This window comes from Aplidium turbinatum, chromosome 2 (assembly GCF_918807975.1).
Source record: "Aplidium turbinatum chromosome 2, kaAplTurb1.1, whole genome shotgun sequence".
In the NCBI taxonomy this organism is placed as follows: Eukaryota; Metazoa; Chordata; class Ascidiacea; order Aplousobranchia; family Polyclinidae; genus Aplidium; species Aplidium turbinatum.
This window is the reverse complement of record NC_137473.1, coordinates 10,627,657-10,650,145: the sequence shown is the minus strand read 5'-3', so window position 1 is coordinate 10,650,145 and position 22,489 is coordinate 10,627,657. Positions and strand designations below refer to the sequence as shown.

General features: G+C 36.5%; 3 protein-coding genes across 5 annotated transcripts; 2 read left to right on the top strand and 1 right to left on the bottom strand.

Annotated features, from left to right (window-relative positions):
* Positions 1-285: 285 nt before the first annotated feature.
* Positions 286-3,738, top strand: LOC145787225 (homologous-pairing protein 2 homolog). The gene has a single exon (XM_082598949.1). It carries the CDS (start codon positions 416-418, stop codon positions 1,040-1,042), a length of 627 nt encoding a protein of 208 aa, XP_082455075.1. The 5' UTR covers positions 286-415; the 3' UTR covers positions 1,043-3,738.
* A 9-nt stretch (positions 3,739-3,747) lies between these two features.
* On the top strand, positions 3,748-12,968 carry LOC145787205 (thymidylate kinase-like). Of its 3 annotated transcripts, XR_014291378.1 has the most exons (5): positions 3,748-3,901; positions 4,917-5,116; positions 5,886-6,074; positions 8,829-9,057; positions 12,550-12,968. XR_014291378.1 is itself a non-coding variant. In XM_082598931.1 (4 exons), exons 1-4 carry the CDS (start codon positions 3,775-3,777, stop codon positions 8,955-8,957), a joined length of 645 nt encoding a protein of 214 aa, XP_082455057.1. In that variant the 5' UTR covers positions 3,748-3,774; the 3' UTR covers positions 8,958-12,965. The 3 variants fall into 3 exon arrangements, 2 of the variants coding, with proteins under 2 accessions (XP_082455057.1, XP_082455067.1); XM_082598931.1 differs by having other exon boundaries at positions 8,829-12,965; XM_082598941.1 differs by lacking the exons at positions 8,829-9,057; positions 12,550-12,968 and adding an exon at positions 7,823-7,921.
* A 2,025-nt stretch (positions 12,969-14,993) lies between these two features.
* On the bottom strand, positions 14,994-17,709 carry LOC145764778 (stress-associated endoplasmic reticulum protein 2-like). The gene is made up of 3 exons (XM_082576452.1): positions 17,474-17,709; positions 16,756-16,828; positions 14,994-16,216 (listed from the first exon to the last, which is right to left on the bottom strand). Exons 1-3 carry the CDS (start codon positions 17,555-17,557, stop codon positions 16,176-16,178), a joined length of 198 nt encoding a protein of 65 aa, XP_082432578.1. The 5' UTR covers positions 17,558-17,709; the 3' UTR covers positions 14,994-16,175.
* Between the last annotated feature and the right edge of the window lie 4,780 nt (positions 17,710-22,489).

Below are 22,489 nucleotides of genomic sequence, written 5' to 3'. Positions count from 1 at the left end.
TTTGTATATTGTATGTTTTTTGTGTTGTTACTATTGCACTACTTTTTTAGGTTTCTTTGTATTTTTTTTTAATTTGTGTAAACGACAGGATTTAACCTGAGTATCGCCACAACAAAAAATTCTCATTTCTTTAATGTTTATTAAACATCAGTCTATCTTCATTTTAAATGTAATTTAAGTTGCGCTTGCAGTATTGATTTTTTCTATTTTATGTTGGAGATGTGAAGAGGAAGACTTTGCTTTTGACATAGACAGGGCACACTCTCAACATGGGGAATAGGGATGAATTGGTAACTTTTATTATAATCAAAATGGGATGATGATGATTTTATCAATAAATTATGATATCATACCGGTATAGACTACCCTTGGATAGTTTAGAGATAACTTGTATAAATTAACATTGTGTTGTAATATGGTAAACGATATTGAATCTGCTGTGTTTGATTATATGAAATCACAAAACAGGCCATACAGTGCTTTGGATATATTTAATAACCTTCACAAAAAGTATGGGAAAACAGCTATTGTCAAAGCTCTTGAAGTTTTAAGTGAACAAAAGAAATTGTTGGAAAAGAGTTACGGAAAATCAAAAATATATGTTGTTGATCAATCACAATTTTCTGAAGTTGACAATAATATTTTGCAAGGATTGGATGAGAAAATCTCCTCATTTACAAATGAATTAAAAGATTCAGAAGGAAAGCTTTCAACTTCATTGACACAACTAAAATCTTTAAATTCATCATTAACAACAAAAGATGCCATATCGTTACTCAAAACTCTCAAATCGGAAACAAGTGAACTGCAAAATCGCGTTGACGACTTAAAAAAGCAAGCACCTATTGTCAATCCACTGCAAAAGAAAAAAGTTTTTGAACAACGCAAACTTAATGTTACTCATTGGAAAAAGAGAAAGCGAATGACTACAGATTTAATGAATGCTGTGTTGGAAGGTTATCCAAAAAGTAAAAAGCAATTTTTAGATGATGTTGGCTTAGAAACGGATGAAGCTTGTTCAGTGACAATTCCACAAGTGTAAGACATTGTAGTGTTATTTAATCTGTCTGACATTGTAGCAAACTCATGCATGCATCAACTAGGAAGTTTTTAACAGTTTTAATAGCTAAAAACTTAATTGCTGATTTACAGGGATCATGACATTCAATCACTGCTTACTTGATGTGAGAGAATTGACAGCAGCTGACCTGTCACAGGGACATCTTATTGCGAGACTATTTGATGCAAGATTTTTTTACCACTTTTGAATTCCCATTACAGTTTATTTAGATGGAAACTTGTTGTGACAAAAAAATTATAGATTTTTTATCAACAAGGCGATACAAGCCACCAACAAACACAAAAACAGAATGTATTGATGATGTGACTTATTGTGTGACGTGTAGGTTAGCTTGTGTTTTTTGTTTCAAATATATGTAATGTCACAGCAAATGTCTAGTGATATGCAACCTGTTGTTTTATTCACTAAGTTTGTTTGGTTGTAGGCTACTTTTGATCAGCATGTTGGAAGAGTTGAGACATTTTCTGTTGATGTTTTTTCATGCATTGATGTGACAAACTTCCATTAAGATCAAAAATTGTAATTATAGCTAACTGTAAAATTTACATGCTGATTCTTCTCAGTCCAGAAGGTGTTTACCAGTGCCTCCTGCACCGTACTTACTGTATCATGCGGCATATGATATGTATGTATTGTATCTGTATGTATATTATATATATATATTTATTTGGTCTGCTACTATTCAGAGAAACCAATTTGAATTTTGAAGAAGCTATTTCGGAGAAAGCTTTTTCAGAGATTTGTAAAATCTCATAGAGGTTAATCGCAGCAAATTATAGTTTCCTCATTAAAATGTGAATTTTTGCAGAGTAGTGTTTATGCTTACAAACTTGAAAAGTTTGGATAAAAACTTCGACGGAGGGCACATGCCAATTTTATCTGATCAACTATTTAATTTAATAGTTGTCAGAATGCGGAAAAAAACAATATTGTGGAAATAAAATATATACTTAACAAAACCAACCAAAAGGAAAAAATAGCAAAACCGTAATGGTTAAGACACGCATGTAAACTGTATACATATATAGTAAAGATCTGATTCCAAATTGCCCATCCAAAATTGTTATGCATGAATCATCATTATATACCTAGGTGACACATAAGTGGCAAATCTGGCAATTGTTTTCTTAAAACATAATACCGTATACAGGCCTCGAAACAACTTTTTTTTTCCGGCAGCCAAACGTGTCCGACTGAAGCAAGCTGTTCGGCGGCCAATCACAAGCACATGGCGGCCATCGGAACTTCGACACGCATCAACGTACAGTCTTCAAAATTAGCACATTTTTACTTTGGCAGAAATGTTGCCGAGGCCAAACGACAAAAGTTGAAATTGCCTCGGCAATTGCTGTAAACGTTTATTACGAAACAATTGTACTAAAACATGTAAAACGAGAAGCAAAAAATATACTAGAGTAGTCCATCACTACCGCACTGTTTGATTTGTTGTGATGTAATAATACCAAAAGTAGCAATAAAGCGAGCAACAAGATACGCACGTCACACGTAATTCACCTTAAATAAATCACGGGAAGAAAAGTAAGTTAATTTTAGGTTGATTCAACGTTCGAGTCAGCACAAATCGATTTAATTTTTCGGCGTGTTATATTGCGTAACAACAATGCCCAATAAGATATTTACGTTCGTTTTACATTAATTTGACATCTAACAACGTTGAATGATCCATTCACGCATTGCCGACGCTAATTTTGAAGACTGAATATATCGCATCAATAAAGTATATTGTGATGTCAGTTGCATCCTGCTTATGTCAGACATCACCGACTCACCGTCCTGCTGGGTCAATCAATAATAACAATTCAAGCATAGACAGTGTGTATTGTGATTTATTGGGTGCTTTGGTTGCTTTCTAATCCTTTGTGATTATAAGTGGCAAAGTACTTTATTCACAAGGCCGTTTGCGTAATTTTTTTTCGGAACTTCATGGCGGACAAATGCGGCCGACGGAAGGGCGAGACCCGGCGGACAAAATGTTGGTTTTTATAGGTTAATCGCGGCGATGACCGCCTTCAGTTTCGAGGCCTGCATATATATATATTTGAAATGCTATCACATATCAATATGTTTTGCATAGTGCACAGTTCATTTTGCTGCTTATTTTTTGTCATTTGTTGCAAAACTTTATTTCATTATTGCTTAAGTTATTTGATACATTTTTTTCTATCGTCTAAAGCCTTTGCTTTATCTTCAAATGGCATACAGACTTATATACCGTACTTCACAAGGTTGTAACACATAAAAACCCACATTAGTTTATTTTGAAGTGAATGAAACAATGAATGTTGAAACTTCTCAATATTCTATTCTGGATTTTTAAGAATGTGTCTATATTAAAATGTAAACATTTGCATATGCAATGTAAAATCTAACATGTTCAACTACTAACGTAGAGTGTGGTCTCATTCTAATGAAAAGGCAATGAACAAGTCTGCAATGTGCACATAAAATCGTTTTTGTTTCCCTGTAATGGTTAAATCTTTCCAGAACAACCTAGATTACCAGACTGGCAAGAAAAATTCCTAAAAAAGTATGATTATTTCAAGTTATGCAATTAGAAAAGAAGTGTTGAAAATTATCTGTCGCTACCCAGTTTTGATTCAGATCTCTTATTAATGAATTTTGTTTCCTTTGGCAATAGACAAAATTTAGTAACTTTAGAATTGGTTTAAAATATGTCAAGTCGTGGTGCACTTATAGTTGTGGAAGGAATTGATCGAAGTGGCAAGTCAACACAATGCCAGAAACTTGTCAATTCATTGAAGGGATTAGGCCATAAAGTAAAACTCATGAAATTCCCAGGTAACTTGCATCTATGCATTTTTCTTAATCCAAAACCGTTTGCACAATATTTGAGGATTACATCTGTTTTAAAACTGTTTGTGGCATGTTGTAACATTATTTTTTCATAGTCGTATCAAGTCATATACCTGGCTACCGGAGGGAAGATTTTAATAAAGTGGATTGTTTTTGTTTGTTTGTCGTATCCGGGCTTACACCTGGTGGTTGAAGATTTAGTTTAAGTGGACGGGAAGGCAAGGAAACCAATCTCCATGTCCACCTTCGGGCATGCTTTTAAGTGTCCTGCCAAAGACACAGCTGCATGCTCATGAGCGGTGTCGAACCGGCGCCCTTTCGATTGCCGTTCCAGCGCTCTCACCACTTGGCTTGGCTTAATTAAGTGGATAATATGGTCGAAGCCAGTGTTCTTGTTTACATGCGACTTGCTGACAGAGAGAAACCTTTTATTTTGTTTGCTGCGAAATAGTATACGGTACAAATATATTCAACAACAGACAGGAAGCATATACCATCTCTTTTCTGCAGAAGGTTTCGAACCGTTGCTCCTTTGACTGTTGGCCATGTAGTTGGTTGTGTTTTATTAATAAGTGCTTGTAGCACAGGATACCTATCTGATTAGACATACTTGGGCTTCTTTTATGGCATATATGCATTTTGCCCCTATAGCTCAGTTGGATCAACACGGAAAGAGCAAGCAATCCTGATCAAAGCACTTCCATGAGAGCTCTCCATTCAGTGGCACATAGTTGGTGGAATAATTTGCAGGCATCACCTTTCAACAATAAACAGAAACTTCACTCTGCTAACCTTGATGACCATGTGTTTGGTAGCGTTTCAAATCCTCTACAAATATGCGAAACTGTCAGGAATATGCTTTCAAAGATACTATGTCGGACTATAAAAATACCACAACCAATCAAACCCATAACCTTTTATGCCATAGGCCTATGCTCAATTATGTTGCTAACTGTAGGTATGAACAGTCAAAGAAACATCCATATTTCTCATTTCTCAGATCGCACAACCGAAACTGGTAAAATGATCAACAGCTACTTGCAGTGCAGCAAAGATTTAAATGATCATGCTGTTCACTTGCTGTTTTCTTGCAACCGTTGGGAACAGTCCGATAAAATGCTTGATAACTTAAATAATGGAATTACTCTGATTGTTGACAGATATGCATACTCTGGAGTTGCATTTACTGGTGCCAAAAAGGTGAGTTGTGTTTGCTATAAGAAAATGTTCTCGATCAGCAGTGTGTTACATTGTTGTTATTATTGTAACATTCATTGTGTTATTTTGTATGGTTGGTTTTGAATCTCTATCCTCGTACTGGGAGAGCCTCTGATAGATTATTCCTGGAAGTTTTGCATACTCTTATACTTACAGAGACTTGATCCACTGACGCCAGCCCTGGTGCCAGGATTAACAGAATGAAGGTTCCGGTTGTCAAAGTGTTGTTGTCTGAGAATTATTCCATCCATTAAGTGCCACTGAATGGAAAGCAGTCCTTGGAGTGCGTTGCTCAAGCGCACACTTTGAGAGCCGGACCAGCACCGCTTGATCTTGGGGTCTGCTACTATTCGGTGAGTCCGATTCGGTGAGTTCCTAACCTCTATCCCTTAACCCTAACCCCAAACCCTAAAACAGCAATGATAATTAGGCTACGGTACCCAATAATTTAAAAAAAAATTAAAAAAATCCCCCTTTAAGGGATCGGACTCACCGAAACGGGCCATTCCGTGATCTTGAGGTTTTATTGCGTAGAAAGTGAGGCGCTTAACCAACTAAGCTATCAGGGTAGACTAAATTGTTAATTGAAGTAATGGCTGGCGAAATAACTGATCTTATGACAGGATATATTTGGATGAGGTTAATTTTTGCGTTTGCAGTTATACATTTAGATTATAAACTTCTTACATTTTCTAAATTTGCTTCAGTTTGAAGTGTGAAAAGAAAAATCATTAACACAGCTTTGGTCCAGGGATTTTCGCTGAACTGGTGCAAACAACCAGACAGAGGATTGCCTAATCCAGATGTAGTACTCTTTTTAAACTTGAGTGTCACTGACGCTGGGAAGCGTGGCGGTTATGGAGAAGAACGTTACGAAAAAGTTGAATTTCAAAAACGTGTTCAGGAGAATTTTATGAAATTAAAGTCTAAAGAATGGAAGGTAATTTAATCGGATCCACATCTTTTAGGCGCCGGTCAAATAGGCGCGCACACTGTGGCGTCTGGATATTTAGGTGCGGAGCACTGTGGCGCAGGGTTGATCTCTAAGTGGTCAAAACTGATTTTGACCACTAAGCGGTTTTAACCGGTGAACACTAGGTTTAAACCGGTCAAAACCCAGAAAAATATTTTTATGTAGTGAATGGTCGGCTACCTGGGCTATTTAGGAAATATAAAAGCAGTTGTGAGTTGTGACCATTTTAATATGCAGGCCTCGAAATAGGGACAGTAGATTACCGGGACGCGCAACTCTGTTTGTTCCGCCAACATTAGAAGGGTAAATTGCCAATTTATCTTGGATTTATCTTGGATATTTATCTTGGATTTTTCTCTTGTTTCAGCGCCGCCAAAAACAAGACATCAAACAGCGATAAGACTTAAGACTACTACCTTAATTACATGTCGTGCTACGTCTTATGTGCTACGCAACGGGAGGGCAAATGTTGCGCAAATTTTATGGCAAAATTGATGGCAAATGTTTTTCATAAAAAAAAAAATTGTTGGAATAAATTCTTATACTTCAGTTGGCTGTGCAAATGGTTCATCGTTCTACCAAGCATTTTTTGGTTCATCAGAAACTTATTTTTAGAATTTGAATTTTCTCAATAATTAAAATAACCAACTGATTGAAATTTGAAAAATAAACAGAGAAATTGAATATTTTTTGTTCCAAATTCAGCATTTAGGTTATTGTTGATCAAAACTAAATATAGTTGAACATCATTACTAAACATGGAGGGTAATATTTTTAATTCAATTGAAAAGTAACTTGATTCATACACTAAAGGGGTTTTGACCAGTAATAGGTGGTCAAAACTGCCTGGTTTAACCAGGTTTTAACCGGTTTTAACTGGGCGGTTAAAAACCGATCAACCCTGCTGTGGCGTCCGTTCATTTAGGTGCTATTCCTAATAAAATCTGCAGATTGTATCAGCTCAGCTTTGGCAAAACCTAATCGGGGTTTTGACAGAAAACTAAGTTACTCTTCACTCAAGCCTACCACCTGCTTGTATAATGGCTATGGTATCTTTTTACTGATGTTTAGTGTAGTTATTATTTGACTTATATAACTAAAAGTGAACTCTGTCATGTTCGGAAACTTGAATAATTTATGGATAACGCTTTCGCCGACGCAAACTTGGACTAACAACAAATAAATGCCGAACACGCGCATTAAAAAAACAATATGTTTTTCTGTTCAATATAACATTTTGTGTGAAAACTGAAAAGCATTGCCCTACCTGCCAAGCTGATACAATCTGCAGACTTTACAAGGAATAGCACCTAAAATATCCTAACGCCACAGTGTGCGGGCCTATTTGACTTATTTGACCAAAAGACTTGCTCCCTTTGTTTTAGACTGGAAAATTGAAAAAGTTTTATATGTAAGCTTTATATTTAGTTTGTTGTTGATCTTATTGTTTTAATAAAAAAAAATTATAACGGAGTCAACCACGACTGCTTAATCACCATATTTGATCTCTTTTATAAGAATTTGTTCCATGAAGTTGATGCAAAAGTATGTTACAAGATACAACCAAAGAATGGGTTCTGAGCGTGGAAAGTTTGTCCCTCTGCTCCTCCACCAATTTTCCCAGAAGGTCTACAACACTGCACCATTAGATCCTTCGGTCACAGTAAAAATAACGTGTCCCATTGATGCAAATCATTGCTGTTGTCCCATTGTAGGTTGCTGTCCTTAACTGCAACAAGTCGATTATTTTTCCGAGGCTGCTTTACTGACAATAACGTTTTGTCCTGAAAACTGTCCAACATATTAGACTTTGCTACCATGCTTTTTCAGCCAGTTTCATCAAGCATGGGAAAAAATATCTTCAAGATAAGTGATCTATTTTTTTTTTTTACTTTGAGTACCAACAAACATACTTTCCGTCACAAATCAGCTATGCGTGTAAGTTAAAAGATCCCACGTCCAGTATAAGCTACGTTGTATCACCTGCGTTGTGCTCGCTTGATCAACCAAGCGTGCAAGACCAAGTGTCCCATTGTAAGATCGTCCCAATGATGGAGGTTCTCCATACAGGGGTTCTTAACCAGAGAAGTTGCTTGTTTTACTATCTTTACCCTGCATTGCGGGAAAGCGGACTTGAGCGCTATGCATCGGTGTACGCCTTCCGACGTACACCTGACCCACGCTGCAGCCGACTGCAATGTCTGTTTCCGGTTGTCTACTCTACTTATGACGTAAATTTGGTACTACCCATTACTCGAAATCGATCACTGGAGAGGCAATTATTGTCAAGTTTCTTGCCCAGAGAAACAACAGCAAGTGCGGGTGGCTGGAGTCGAATATGCAGGCTCTCGACTGCGAGCCCAACGTGCTAACCACTCGGCCACTGCTGCCACCCCTAAAGGGTGCGAAGACTGTTCCAAGGACGTGTGTGGATGCTAAATCGTTAGGATTAGATAATAATAAAATGACGTGAGAAATCACGCTTGTTTTTTACTTGGCTTTTATCCAATATTCTGAATTTTAGGTGACAATTAATTTTTGGCCATTCTAGGAGGGATGTGAGAACTAGTTGGTAATTTTAAGGTGCTGGTGCCACCAAGGAAAAAGGTTAAGAACCACCGGTTTATTGCAATGTGTGGTATATCTGACGGTGCACGCTGGTCCTATTATAGATAACCACGGCTTCATCATACTTTGACAAAAATCTATGTATTTTCACAGATGATTGATGCCAGTCAGTCTATGGAAGATGTACACAACCAAATGCTTAGTATTGCTAAAGACGTCATCAATAATATCGGATACGAGCCCATCGGGAAGCTATGGATGGATTCCAATAAAGTGGATTGATCAATTACTTTGTATTTCAATAGTTTCGTCATCATCTAAAGTCGGTTTGTCCCTACTAGTGGGGTGGCCGATTTTTTCCTTGCAGCGATTGCCTTCACTCCTATTCTAGTCCAGTCGTTGAAGGGTTTTACCTTGACTTAATTGGTGTAAAGCTGAAATTTTGCACATTGGTTCTGTTCATTATGTACAATGACCAAAAAAAAATCCCCGTCAAAATTTTTTGGTGAAAAAAAGTTATCCGCTATTTTCGAAATTCCGCCATTTTTTTCAAAATGGCGGATATACAATTACTGAATTATTCAATTTTTATGAAATTATAGTTAGTGTTGGTGCTCATTTAAAAGTAAATTTTATACTGCAATTATTTCACACTGGCAAAGTTTTGGTCCACCGTGATTGCCGGAGGAAGTTTACGGATACACGGAAAAAGAGTTCAGAAAAAGTGCCTGCAAAGAAATTACCGTCTGTGACAAGGAAATTCAAGCTTCTGGAGCCTCCAGTAGGCTATACTGCGTCAAAAAGGTGCTGATAGGATTAATGCTGCTAGTACTAATAGAGGGGACAATACTGTTGCGACAGCTGGTCGAAAAGTACACATAGACTGTCGTAAACGTTATACCAACCCAATCGATATACACTGCAGCTTAAGACGAACAGAGAGGAAAGTGGGTCCTGCCTCACGGGGAAACAAAGTGTTCGAATTTTTGATGGCAATTTCCACAGTAAGACTCATTGTTTGTTTTGTGGGACTGGAGTTCTCACGGACAGACCTGGCTTTAGTTTTGTTAAAACAGATGTTTTTGCAAGGACTATATTAGAGTGTTGTGAGAGACGTTCTGACAATTGGTCATGCGCCATGAAAGGTCGTATTGAATATTACGGTAGCGATTTGCATGCTGCAGACTGTTTATACCATCATTCTTGTAGTGTTAATTTTATATGTGGATTTAACGTACCCTTGCAATGCGGCAGAGTACCTGAGGCAAAACGTCTAAAATCTGGGCGACCTAAGGATGAGGAACAGGACCAGGCATTTCTAAAGATGTGTTCCCATCTTGAACGGAATGATGAAGAACAGTTAACGATATCAGACCTCAGATCTAAAATGAAGGAGTTTTTAGCAAATGATGATTGCCTTCCTTAAGGATCAAAATATCTGAAGACCCAATTATAGAAACAGTGTGGTGAATCTATTTATATAGCTGAAGGTCAGGGCCTTCATTGCATTGTCACTATGAGAGAGAAGACATCCGAAATCCTCCGATCTCATTACCTAAAAACAAGACATGAGGATGATGAAAAGTCACAAAAGAGAGAAATAGTTAAAACTGCGGCAAGGCTCATCAATAATGGTGTTCCAACTGTTAATGATCACTATCCAAGCACAGACGCACTCCTAAATAATAATAATAATCGTGTTTCATTTGCGCCCAAGGCGATACATAACATACAATGACACTGCGATCACAGATGTGATAGCCTACAACAGACGACAGGAGGCAGCGAAGTGACATATAGGCTTAGTCTTCGAGTCAGCTTCTCTCCTTATTTTGGGTTGCCATTAAGTGTCTGTGTCTAGACACAGTCGCGTGCTCTGGAGCGGTGTCGAACCCACATCCTTTCGAACGTCGCGCAGACGTTCTCACCACTTCGCTACGCAACCGACACTCAATCTCGGTCCTGAAGACGCAGAATACATCACTGGCTGGTTATGTACCTTTTTCTCAGGATCAAACCCTGAGGAATATTGTGAATGGTGTTGTGGCCGAGAATGACGTTAATGTAGGCATAAACAAACGAAAAATGATCGACTTGATCAGTAAAACACTTCGGGGTAGTCAAAAGGCTGCAAAGTGATCAATGTCCCAGGGGATGCTGATGTTCCGATTGTGAAGGCTACTGTTGTTAATGTAATGTCATACTCGACAACGTTGATTGAAGAAGACACAGATCTGTTGGTCCTGCTTCTTCATTATGCGCAACAAGCAAACAAAGATCTATATTTCCGTTCCGACAAGGAAAATGCTGACAAAGTGTATCAAATAAACGAACTGAAAATGGTGATGGGTGAAGAATTATGTTCCCAATTACTTTTTCTACATGCCTACACTGGATGTGACACAGCATCAAGAATCTTTGGTGTTGATAAGCAATTTGTCTTTCACAAGCTGGTAAAGGGTGCTGCTACTCTGAAAGACTGTGCCAATTACTTCCTTCTTCCAAAGCAGACAGCAGCATCCATTGTGAACAAAGATTGTCAAGCAATGGTTGTGATTTTTGGGGGCACGCGGACGGATTCCCTCTCGTCATTGCTACAGATTACTAATAAAAAAGTAGTCTCTTCCCAATCATTTGTGACGCCTACCAGAACGCCCAGAACGCCTACCACCTACTGAGTCATCGACAAAATTTCACTGTCTAAGGGTTTACTACCAAATAATGGTCTGGCTAGGACAGGAGGTGATATGGAAACTTACGGGTGGGGTTGGAAACTGGAAGGCAGTCAGTTTGTGACAACAGAGTCGGACATGGATGCTGACCCAGATTCCCTCTTATAGAACCTACAGCAACTGTACAACTGGCTGTAGCACTGCCAGGTGGAGCTGTAGGCAGAATAATCTACCCTGTACCGCATCATGTGGACAGTGCAACTTGATGCCTGTAACAATACGTACAATCAGTCATTACTGGATGAAGATGATGACCAGGACTAATTGATGGAGGTTTTTACGTAATTTAACGTGGAAAGTAACCGCTCACACATCATTGGCCAGTTGTTCAATTTTAAGTTATCTGTTATTTTTTCTTGCCTTCAACCGCACTACAGTATATAACCTTGTGAAGTTTTATTTTGAATGTTATTCGCTCTGAGGATGCGCGTTCTCATGGTGCGCGAAACGTCAGTAAAGCAATAAACCATCCTGTTTGTTGTAGCTTTTACTTTCAATTTCATCAGATGAACGTTGCAACTAGTACTAGAAGCGATAATTGTCCTAATGAACACCCAAACTTTTCAGTATTCAACTGAATGTAAATAACTTAATAAGTGGTCTGCCATTCCTGTACAGCCAATGTTTCACGTTATTGGTTTTGTTTCATATAAGTCTTTCCATTAAACTAATGAGTTAATTTCATTTTCAATTGTTTTAATGAATTCTTTACCACCTTAAGCTTAGGGATAGACGCCAGAATTAAAGCTCTAGCATGAATATTAAGTGAATTATTGTCATTACACTGTTTTGTCGGCCATCTTGAAAATGACAACTTTCCGGTGCTCTGATTCTCCTAGATTTTTAATATATTATTCTTGATGATAGCCTAAATAGGCCTACTAGAAAAAACCTTTTGGAAAACCTTTTGTAGAAAATTTTTTTTGTTTTTAAATTTTTGTTTGAAAAGTTTGTTTATCCGCCAGTTTGAGAAAAAAATTGGCGGATTTTCAAAAAAAGCGGATAACTTTTTTTCACCAAAAGATTTTCACGGGGATTTTTTTTTGGTCAATGTACATAATCAACAGAAGCAATGTGCAAAGTTTCAGCTTTACACCAATTAAGTCAAGGTTCGACCCTTTTTTTCGCTTCAACGACTGGACTATTCCCCATCTCGTTCTGTCCATCGCATGCATCGTCTTCCTTTAGTCCGAGTTTTTCTGCCTATTCTTCACTTGTTCTTTTTGGACGTCCCTGTTTCCTCTTCCTATCCATCTTCCAAAGTCAGTGCCTTTCGAACGGGGAAGAAAACTTCCTCCCTCCTTAGTAGGGGAAGGTGGAGCAAATCGGACATAACTTCAAAGTGCTCTATTTGAGCAAACAAATCAGATATCCTGGACCTATTACGTTTTTTTGAATTAAGATGTCACTTAACAACAACTGCCCAGTGTATGAAACTTGCAGTGGCCGAGTGGTTAGCGCGTTGGGCTCGCAGTCGTGAGCCTGCATGTTCGACTCCAGCCACCCGCACTTGCTGTTGTTTCTCTGGGCAAGAAACTTTACGATAATTGCCTCTGGCTCTACCCAGTAAGGGAACGTTCAAATATTACGTAACGCTTTTTTTTCCGAATTTTTGACCCCCCCCTCCCCCATGTAACGCTTTTTTCAATCCCCCCCTCCCCCATGTAACGCTTTTTCACTACGAATTCAGCACAAAAAACTACCATTCCGTACTCGACAGCGTTACGTAACGTTTTGCTTGAACCCCCTCCCCCCCGATGTGACGCTGACGTAACGCTTTGCATAACCCCCCCTCCCCCTCGAAGGCGTTACGTAATATTTGAACGTTCCCTAATCGAATTCGAGTAATGGGTAGTACCAAATTTAAGTCATAAGTAGAGTAGACAACCGGAAACAGACATTGCCGTCGGCTGCAGCGTGGGTCAGGTGTATGTCGGAAGGCGTACACCGATGCATAGCGCTCAAGTCCGCTTTCCCGCAATGTAGGATAAAGATAAACAAACAAACTTAATGTGTTTTTCTTTTAAATTTATTTACAAAAAAGTGGTTTTTATTCTAGATGTCCGTTTTGCTCTTGGCATGGGGCAAAACGGACACAGTATATTATGACTGCTTTACCCAGAAGTTTGTTCTGTTAATTATTTGTCAAGATCAAGCGATTTCTTGCAAACTTGTTAGAATACCTATGAATAAAAACAGTCAGGTTTGGTGATCAATAAAGTTATTTTAATGAAACTTTTCGTTGCCATAAAGCCAACTTCTTCAGTAGTCTTATTTAAACAGAATGAAACTAACTGTTTGTCAAACAGTGTTTAACAAATGCATCTTTGCTATTTCAGGTCTCCAAAACAAACTAGCTGTTTGAAAACAATTTTCAAGCCAAACAAACTACTAATTCTTTTAGGCTGTGTTGCAAGTGATATCCATTCCATATGTCCGTTTTGCCCCAACGAAGCTACCGTGCATAAAGGGATCTATAATTACCGGTATAAGAAAAACTAAAATATGTAGAAAGCTTCTTTTTGGAAAATAGTGATCCAATGTTCAAAACTAAAAGAGAAGCAGAAATTTTCAAAAAACATCTAAATATCATCACATTTCAGCAGAAGTTTTTTATAACAAAGGTACTGAGAAAGCTATTTCGACCTCTTTGCCACCGAGGATGGTACAAAAGTTTCAATTTTTTTATGTGTGTGGAATATTCATTCAAGTAGTTTTAGAAGAGCGAGAAAAAAAATTGTGATATGTGTTTATATGTCCGTTTTGCCCCGCCTTCCCCTACAGGTCCATAAACTTTTATGATGCTAATTTGATTATGGCAAGTGTAATAGCCTATATAGTATCAATGTTATACTACTGGTGCTTATAAACATAACTATATTTTGTAAGCAAATTTTTAGCCGATTTCGCGTGCTTGTGAGGAAATTAAAAATTAAGTTGTGGAAGCACTGCCTACAGGTCCATACCAGCTTACCCCGTTTGCCCTCGCAAGTTGTCATATGTGTGAAACTGCCATGCTTTGTAACGTGAACACCCTGTACTATCTTTGCCTAGACTTGTGTAGATTTTATCGTGATATTTCTTTATACCGTAGTGAAACTATTCACGTTGTTTATCGCGATTAAGTAAGAATCATCCCTGTTTATAGATTATGTTTACAAGTTAGTTTTGAGTTTTTTTGGTGCTGCAACGAAAGATCTTTTTGATAGGCGTATCTGGGCTGGAAAACTGCAACTTTGTCCGGTGCCACCTGTTTTGTTTTTTTCCAATTTTTCGACTTGTATTTGAAAAACAAATAAAGGTTCTTTAATGATATGAATTTAAGGGTGCTTGAAATAGATCTTGATGCCGTAGCAATAAGAATGTGAACACGGGTTACATGCAAAGAGTGAAAGTCTTCACCATCTTTGCATTTTACACTGCAAACAACCTTCGGTGGTTATGTTGACAACGCTGTATTTCCACACTATCTGTTTATCCTGCACAATTTTCCCCTTCACCTGTTAGACCGGTACTCTTGTAACTAAGACATTGCGCTACATTTTTCCTCTGCTGCTTTGATTATCAAAGACAAAACCACACAATATTACGAAAAGAAGTTAATTTTGAACACCAATGAACCAGCAGGACATCGGAAGAAGCAAAAAGGAATTCAGCTTCCAATAACACACCACCCAATACTTTAATCAACATTTTTGCAGCTTATGTCATGTCTATTTAACGAAAAAACAGTCGCAATTGGAATAGAATGTACATAGTTGAAAAGCCGTTGCATTTCAGAAAACACCTAGCGAAATCGGTCGGGTCGATGTTTAAACAACATATGGCTATTGCACCAGCCATCGACCAAACAATGACCAATTTAAAAACCTCCGCGCAAACTTTTACAGAAAGTATAACCAAAAATGGTTCCGATTGTTCAATATAAAGATAAGTCAAATCAAAATCGGTAGCCTCTATTGGAGATGTCAAAAATTAACTCCACTTTAATATACTGAGGCTGCAAACAACAATAGCAAAGGAGAAGACTACTTTTAGGTCAACTACTACCCAGGTCACAAAATAATTAAAAAAAAAAGATTTAATTTGGCAAAATCACCGTTTTCGAAACCTTTGTACAGAAACATGGTTCTTTGACTGGTCAATGGCCATCAAGCTACACAATTTTGCATTTACTCAAAACTCTCAAATTGTGACATGAGTAATTATTAAATTACAAAAGAGCATTGAAAACACATCGAGTAATTTCTCTAAATGTGGACGTTTGCAGCCGTAATCTTGTGTTTTCTGTGGCCTTTAACTTGACACACACAGCTAGGGAGACCATTCCCTTACATATATGCGAAACAAATTGATTGAACAGAACATTTCAGTACAAATGCAAAAATACAAGTAACGCACGATGGGCTTGATGCTGGCGGCTGCTGAAAACCTGTCAAAGAGAGATAAGGACCAAGCGAAAGCAACCACAGTTTATAAAACGACGTCTACATTGGCCGTTTAAAGTTATTCTAAACAAGTTATAAAGCAAATAGTGGCAGAGTTTTTACAAAATTGGCCAAAATTAAAAATTCAGGTTTGTAATATATCATACCAATTACATTACCCTGAAATATGCCCAGTCACAAGGAATAAACTTTAAAATAACCTTTATTCAGAAATTCACTATTTTTCTGTTGATTTTGAATGTCAACAAAACAATAGTACAATTAGTTGGCATGAAAGAAGACTTATGTACAAACAAAAGAAGCAGTGGTAACCATCGTATTCATCCAAATATTCGGACATGTTGAATAATCTCAAACAATGCTGTAAAAATAATATTATGTTACCAGAATCGCCTCAGCACTCTATGAACTCTGCACAACATGATTTAAAAGCAACAAGATTTATTTTAAAAACTAGCATATATCACATCTACCTTAAATAGCAATGCATTAGCATGTAATGTATTTTTTTGAATAAAGATGAAGTGGCTGTTCAAATCATATGCCTATTCAACAGCATTGACAGGCACCATAAGTGATTTGAACAGGTCCCAAATAAGATGACTTTAAAGCTAAAGTGAACACTTAGACATATGTGAAAACTACTGTCGTACATAAACATTGCATATGCCTTGATTATTTAAATCCATAGAACAAACTAAAGCACCAATCTCTACATCAATAACAAACATTTTATTTTTCGTCATTAATGCGTCTGTAAAAGATACTACTAGCTACAATTTAGTTGAAATACCAACACATTAATGAACTGGAAAAGGTGGCAAAACCTTGAAAGGTTTAAGTCTTTAAGACGTCATATATACCTGAATAGTAGTTTAAATAATAACTAAGAGTAATCACCTGATCCTAATACAACAAAAAGAAATAATGCCAACAACCATGGACCGACAGGGGAGCTTTCCTCTTTGGGATTCTGTAACAACAGATATAATATGTACTAAATCACACAGAACTATATATTTTTGCATGCACAACACTGTGTCTACAACTCTACATACCTACCAACAACTCCCTTATTGGTTGGTTTTGAATCTTTATCCCGGGACTGACAGAGCCTCGATAGATTTATTCCTGGTAGTTTCGCACACTTGTAGAGACTTTTGACACAGGGTTGGTGAAGTTTCCGATTGTTAAAATGTTGTTGCTGAAGAATTATTCTATCCATTAGGTGCCGCTTAGAGCAGTCCTTAGAATGCTGCTTGATCTTGAAGCTTCTTCCTTTACGAAGTCACGCATTGCATGCTAACCAACTGAGCTATCGGGGCGGACTAGGGCTACATTGTTAAGTACAATAGCTTTCTTTAATGAATATTAAAATATATTTAGACAATTTAATATAGTTATAAACCACCTAAAAACATTGACAACCTGTTAGTGTTTAAGTACAGTTCAGTTTATTTTTGTTGGCGAAAAAGAAAAGAACAAAAATATACAAAAACACAATAAACACAAATAATTCGCACAAGGATGGCAGCGAAAGATTTTAAATTACTGTAAAGTACTACACATGATCAATTGATCATGCATGCAATTCAATAAACATAACTCTTTTACTTACCAGACTTTTTGCCACACTTCCTCGTTTGGTTATGTTCTTGCTATGAGCATCATTAGCAAGGCGCATTCGTTGTTTCGGTGCCATGTTAAATTTTGTGATTAAGTCAACACTCTGATAATGCACTGTTAAACCCAGTAGTTCAATGACTGTGTTCTGTTACAAGTAAAAAATATATATGTAAGCTATGCAATATCACTTGGTACAAAACTTATCACTTCTTGAAAAAACAAGAAAAAATATCTAAAAACAAAAAAATAGACTGTCGAAAACATCAAAGTATGAATATTAATTATATCCTTTTCAAAATCATAACAAAGCAGAACTTCACAATAGGTTAATAAAAACACAGATAATTCAAAAGGACACACAATGCTCAAATTTCCTCAGCCAAAGTTTGAAGAGAAAAATAAGTTTTGCAGAATAAAATCCATGAAAAGTATTTCTATCTCCAGACAAATTTTATATTATATATCATACATCACTCATTATAATTTTATTTTTCGTCATTAACGCGTCTGGGACGAAAAAGATACTAACTACAAAAATCGATATAGACCTACCAGCACGTTAATGAACGGGAAAAGGTGGCAAAACCTTGAAAGGTTTAAAACGTGCCTGATTGAAAAATTATGTAGTAGGCTATATATCAGTACCGTAGTTAGCACGGCCACAAAATCCAAACAAAAACGGGTCTGCTACTATTCGGTGAGTCCGATTCGGTGAGTTCCTAACTCCTAACCCTAACCTCTAACCCTAAAATGTCAATGATAATTAGGCTACGGTACCCGATAATTTCAAAAAATCACCGAATAGGGAATCGGACTCACCAAAACGGGCCATTCCGAACAAACATCTTTCAAATTAGTATGGTTCTTTGTGCCAAAACTGGATTGCGGACTTTTGGTCAAATAATATTTTTTTATAAATTACTAACTATTAGTGCAATAGATTGAGCCTCGCCTTTAGCAGCATAATCAGTGCTTACATGACAAATGTAGATAGAAACAATCTGTTTTAGCCTGATGCTGCAAGTTCATTGTGGTAGTAATGATTTACACAAGCTTTCGGAGCACAGTTCCTTAGTTATGTGCTGACTAGGAAACTGTGTTCCAAACAAGGTTGCCAGATCTTTTCAAAATTTCCAGCCCAAAAGCAATTTTAAACTAGCCCAGTATTGTTGCTTGTACAAACTAGCCCAAAATTAGAAGAATTCGTTCACAAAATCAGTCCAAATTGACGAAACACAATCAATCATCAAAGATCTTATTTGTTACGGCACACTGTAAAAAAACACATACCTAAACAGTAAGGCACAGTCCTAAATGATGAATAATAATGCAAGACACAATAAGGATTTAAAATTAATTAAATCAAGAAACAACAAAAACATTGCCCACAAAAAACAATGATAAAGGGAACATTGAAACTATTTTTTCATTCTGTTTACTTCTGCCTAATTGCTTGTACCACTAAATGATTGTTCAACAAATTAGTTGCTGAAATATTATGTTGTTTGATGCTACCTTCGAGTCTTCGACCTTCATATCAAATATATACTGTAAAAGTACACATAAATGCAATGATTTACACTCAAACTTACACATTAAATTGTAACACTTTGGAAATCACATCAGCAGTTCAAAAACAGTGTCTGCATTAGTTTCTACATCACTAGTGTTAGCTTGGGAGGCGCTTTCAACAGTGTACATATCCGAGGTAAACAAAGAATACATGGCTTGTATTGGTTGAAATCGGTTGCAACAAACACCAGAACGAGCCATGTAACCCCGAATACGTAGTATGTTATTCAGAAGTTGCTGTTGCATTCGATTTCTTTATTTATTTTTAACAATGTTCATTACTGAAAAAGCTCGTTCCACTGCTGCATTGCTGAAGGGTAATGAAAGCAGGGAGAGAACAAATTGTGCAAGTTCAACAAAGTCGTTTTCTCCAGGTGCATCCTGGTGATTTAACACTTCAGAAAATTTAACAGAAAAAAGTTCACCTAAAATTTATTCTGATTTATTCACTGTAAAGCGAAATTTATAGAATTTCAGTGAAAACTGTTCTGATTTTTTGCTATTTTCTGCTTAATATTGCTCCAAAAACAAGCCTGAAAACCCGCAGTAAAAAACAAAAACAAGCCCAAAAACCCACAACTGCTCAATTTTTCCTGCAACTCTTCAACCAAATTAGCCCAATTCCGCGGACCTGGCAACCTTGGTTCCAAAAGCTAATGCAAACTGCTACGGTACTACCACAGCAAACTCGCAGCATCAGGCTAAAACAGGTCGTTTGTGTCTACATTTGTGAAGTTAAGTATTAGTGGGCAGACTGCGGCAATCAAAAAAAAAAATTGATAAAATGAATATATAAATATTTTTAAACAAAATCCATTTGATTTCAAGTTTAACATAACTTCTTTGGTGAAGCATGTCGCTTTTTAGTGTAAAATAAGGAAAATTCTTTTTAACCTCTCCTCAAAAGAGTTCTTTTTAACCTCTCCTTAATTGTTAAAGGAAAGCCCAATCAAACAAGCTAAGATGGGTCATATAAATTTCACTAGGTACGGTAGGCTACATTTTCTAAATGTGTTGCTTGACAGGTTTTCTCATAGGCATGACTTAAACTAAAGAACATCTACGGTAAGTTTCTTCATGAAGTGGATCAAGAAAAAGCTTTTTCGCCTGAGAATGCTGGCAAAGTGATGCACCATATAAACTATAGCCTAATAGGATAAACAAATTGAAAAAATAAAATGAAGCCACAGGATTGAAAAGAAAAATGGCTATCAAAAGTACTCTACTGCCTGCAGAACATGAAACTAATGTAATAAAGGCAAATATTTATGAATTAGATTTCTCAACTTTGCCAATGCTAGAAACCTTCTGAATACGTGAAACATTCACCACTAATAAACCTTTGTTGCTCGTACTTTACGTGTCACCCGCGGGCGCCACGTCTACAAATTGAAAAAATTCGACCAGAATTGAACAAATGCGTCATTTGCGCAATGCCATATCTCGCTACAGCGAAAGTTTAAGAAAGTAATGCTTCAGCAAAATCAGCTAATGCTAATGCTTCAACAAAAAATATTGTAAAAATGGGGTCTGCAATTTAACGTGTTGGAGAACAACTACACGCCCAGTCAAGCGGGTTCAAGAGAGAAGCCCAATTACGGATCCAAACAATGCGATTCCTAGAAATTCAATGTTTAAAGAAAATGGACTTTGCCATACAGTTTCTTTGAACAAAAAATATTGTATTTATGGTTTCAGTTCAGTTTCAATTTGTTTTTACTTCTGACCATCACAACGAAAAACGATATATGACAAACATAGCAGAGATCTAGAAAAAGGTAGAAGCGACAAAACACGGACGTTATATCGTGCATTATTCCAAAGCAGGACAATCAGTTTAAAATATTGCACGGTCACAACACCTTATTAAATTTTTTGTAAATTTACAAGAAAAACGAAAAAGAAAAGGGCAAGTGAAATTTTTTTAATAATTTACATGAGTAGGAATAAAAAAAACAAGACAAAAAAACAGTTGTTGTGTTAATCGAACTTGATGCGTTATCAAAAGTGCTGATGGTTTTGAGGGGAACACTTTTGATGTGTTAGCTCATCATAAAGAGCAAGGTAAGCAAAAGAAAACCCCTGAAAGAAATTCTACCACGGGCAAAAACCATTTCAGAACGCAACGCACCAGACCTTGCAAGACTAGCCTATATAAACAGTTCGTTAAACACTTTTTTAAGTTACGGTGTGGTATTATTTTTATTATAAGTTATGTGTATAAGGAATGTTAAGAATGTGTATAGTCCTGTTGCTCAACACAACAAACAGTGTACCAGCCTCATTTTTTTAATCAAAAATCGATTTCGCTTTTAAAGCATCTTCAGTTTGATATTGTCAAGAGAAAAATAATAATAAAAAATTCTTCAAAGGTTAAAAGTTTAGATATTATGACGTAACAATGCATGTTGCGCCACCATGGAAACAATGAAACAAATTATATGATCTATTACTACGTAATTACTAATGAAGAAAACGTAACAAGTAAAATTAAATAGCATGAAAACCAAAAGAGTCTACAAGTTTTATCAAATGAAGTAAAAGATAATTAATAAGTTTCTACACTGTCGATTCGATAATCAAGAAATTGACAAAATTAATGGATGTTCTAAAACAATTACGCAGGCAAATAACAATAAAACAATTAACTAATCAATGAAATCAAAAGTAATGACTGTCTATGCATAGTGATATTATTGAGATTTTGCTAAAAAACTTAACCAGAGCAATTGCATGAAGTGCACAGCAAACAAATGTGCTATAGTAGGCCCACAAGTGTTTTTCATTTAAATTTAGGCAAAAACATTTTTTGAACATTTATTTATGAAAAAAAAAAAAATGTTTTTGCCTAAATTTAAATGAAAAACACTTGTGGGCCTACTATAGCACATTTGTTTGCTGTGCACTTCATGCAATTGCTCTGGTTAAGTTTTTTAGCAAAATCTCAATAATATCACTATGCATAGACAGTCATTACTTTTGATTTCATTGATTAGTTAATTGTTTTATTGTTATTTGCCTGCGTAATTGTTTTAGAACATCCATTAATTTTGTCAATTTCTTGATTATCGAATCGACAGTGTAGAAACTTATTAATTATCTTTTACTTCATTTGATAAAACTTGTAGACTCTTTTGGTTTTCATGCTATTTAATTTTACTTGTTACGTTTTCTTCATTAGTAATTACGTAGTAATAGATCATATAATTTGTTTCATTGTTTCCATGGTGGCGCAACATGCATTGTTACGTCATAATATCTAAACTTTTAACCTTTGAAGAATTTTTTATTATTATTTTTCTCTTGACAATATCAAACTGAAGATGCTTTAAAAGCGAAATCGATTTTTGATTAAAAAAATGAGGCTGGTACACTGTTTGTTGTGTTGAGCAACAGGACTATAGACTAAAGATAAGAGACAGTCAACCGCTTCAAG

What these genes read in the sequence shown, in the direction of transcription:
- LOC145787225 (XM_082598949.1), top strand. Translation starts at nt 416, where the DNA reads ATGGTAAACGATATTGAATCTGCTGTGTTTGATTATATGAAATCACAA.
- LOC145787205 (XM_082598931.1), top strand. Translation starts at nt 3,775, where the DNA reads ATGTCAAGTCGTGGTGCACTTATAGTTGTGGAAGGAATTGATCGAAGT. An exon ending in AAAACTCATGAAATTCCCAG is followed by an intron (nt 3,902 to 4,916) that starts GTAACTTGCATC and finishes CTCATTTCTCAG; the next exon opens with ATCGCACAACCGAAACTGGT. An exon ending in CATTTACTGGTGCCAAAAAG is followed by an intron (nt 5,117 to 5,885) that starts GTGAGTTGTGTT and finishes GCTTTGGTCCAG; the next exon opens with GGATTTTCGCTGAACTGGTG.
- LOC145764778 (XM_082576452.1), bottom strand. Translation starts at nt 17,557, where the DNA reads ATGGCACCGAAACAACGAATGCGCCTTGCTAATGATGCTCATAGCAAG. An exon ending in GAAGTGTGGCAAAAAGTCTG is followed by an intron (nt 16,829 to 17,473) that starts GTAAGTAAAAGA and finishes CTGTTGTTACAG; the next exon opens with AATCCCAAAGAGGAAAGCTC. An exon ending in TTTTGTTGTATTAGGATCAG is followed by an intron (nt 16,217 to 16,755) that starts GTGATTACTCTT and finishes TTATTTTTACAG; the next exon opens with CATTGTTTGAGATTATTCAA.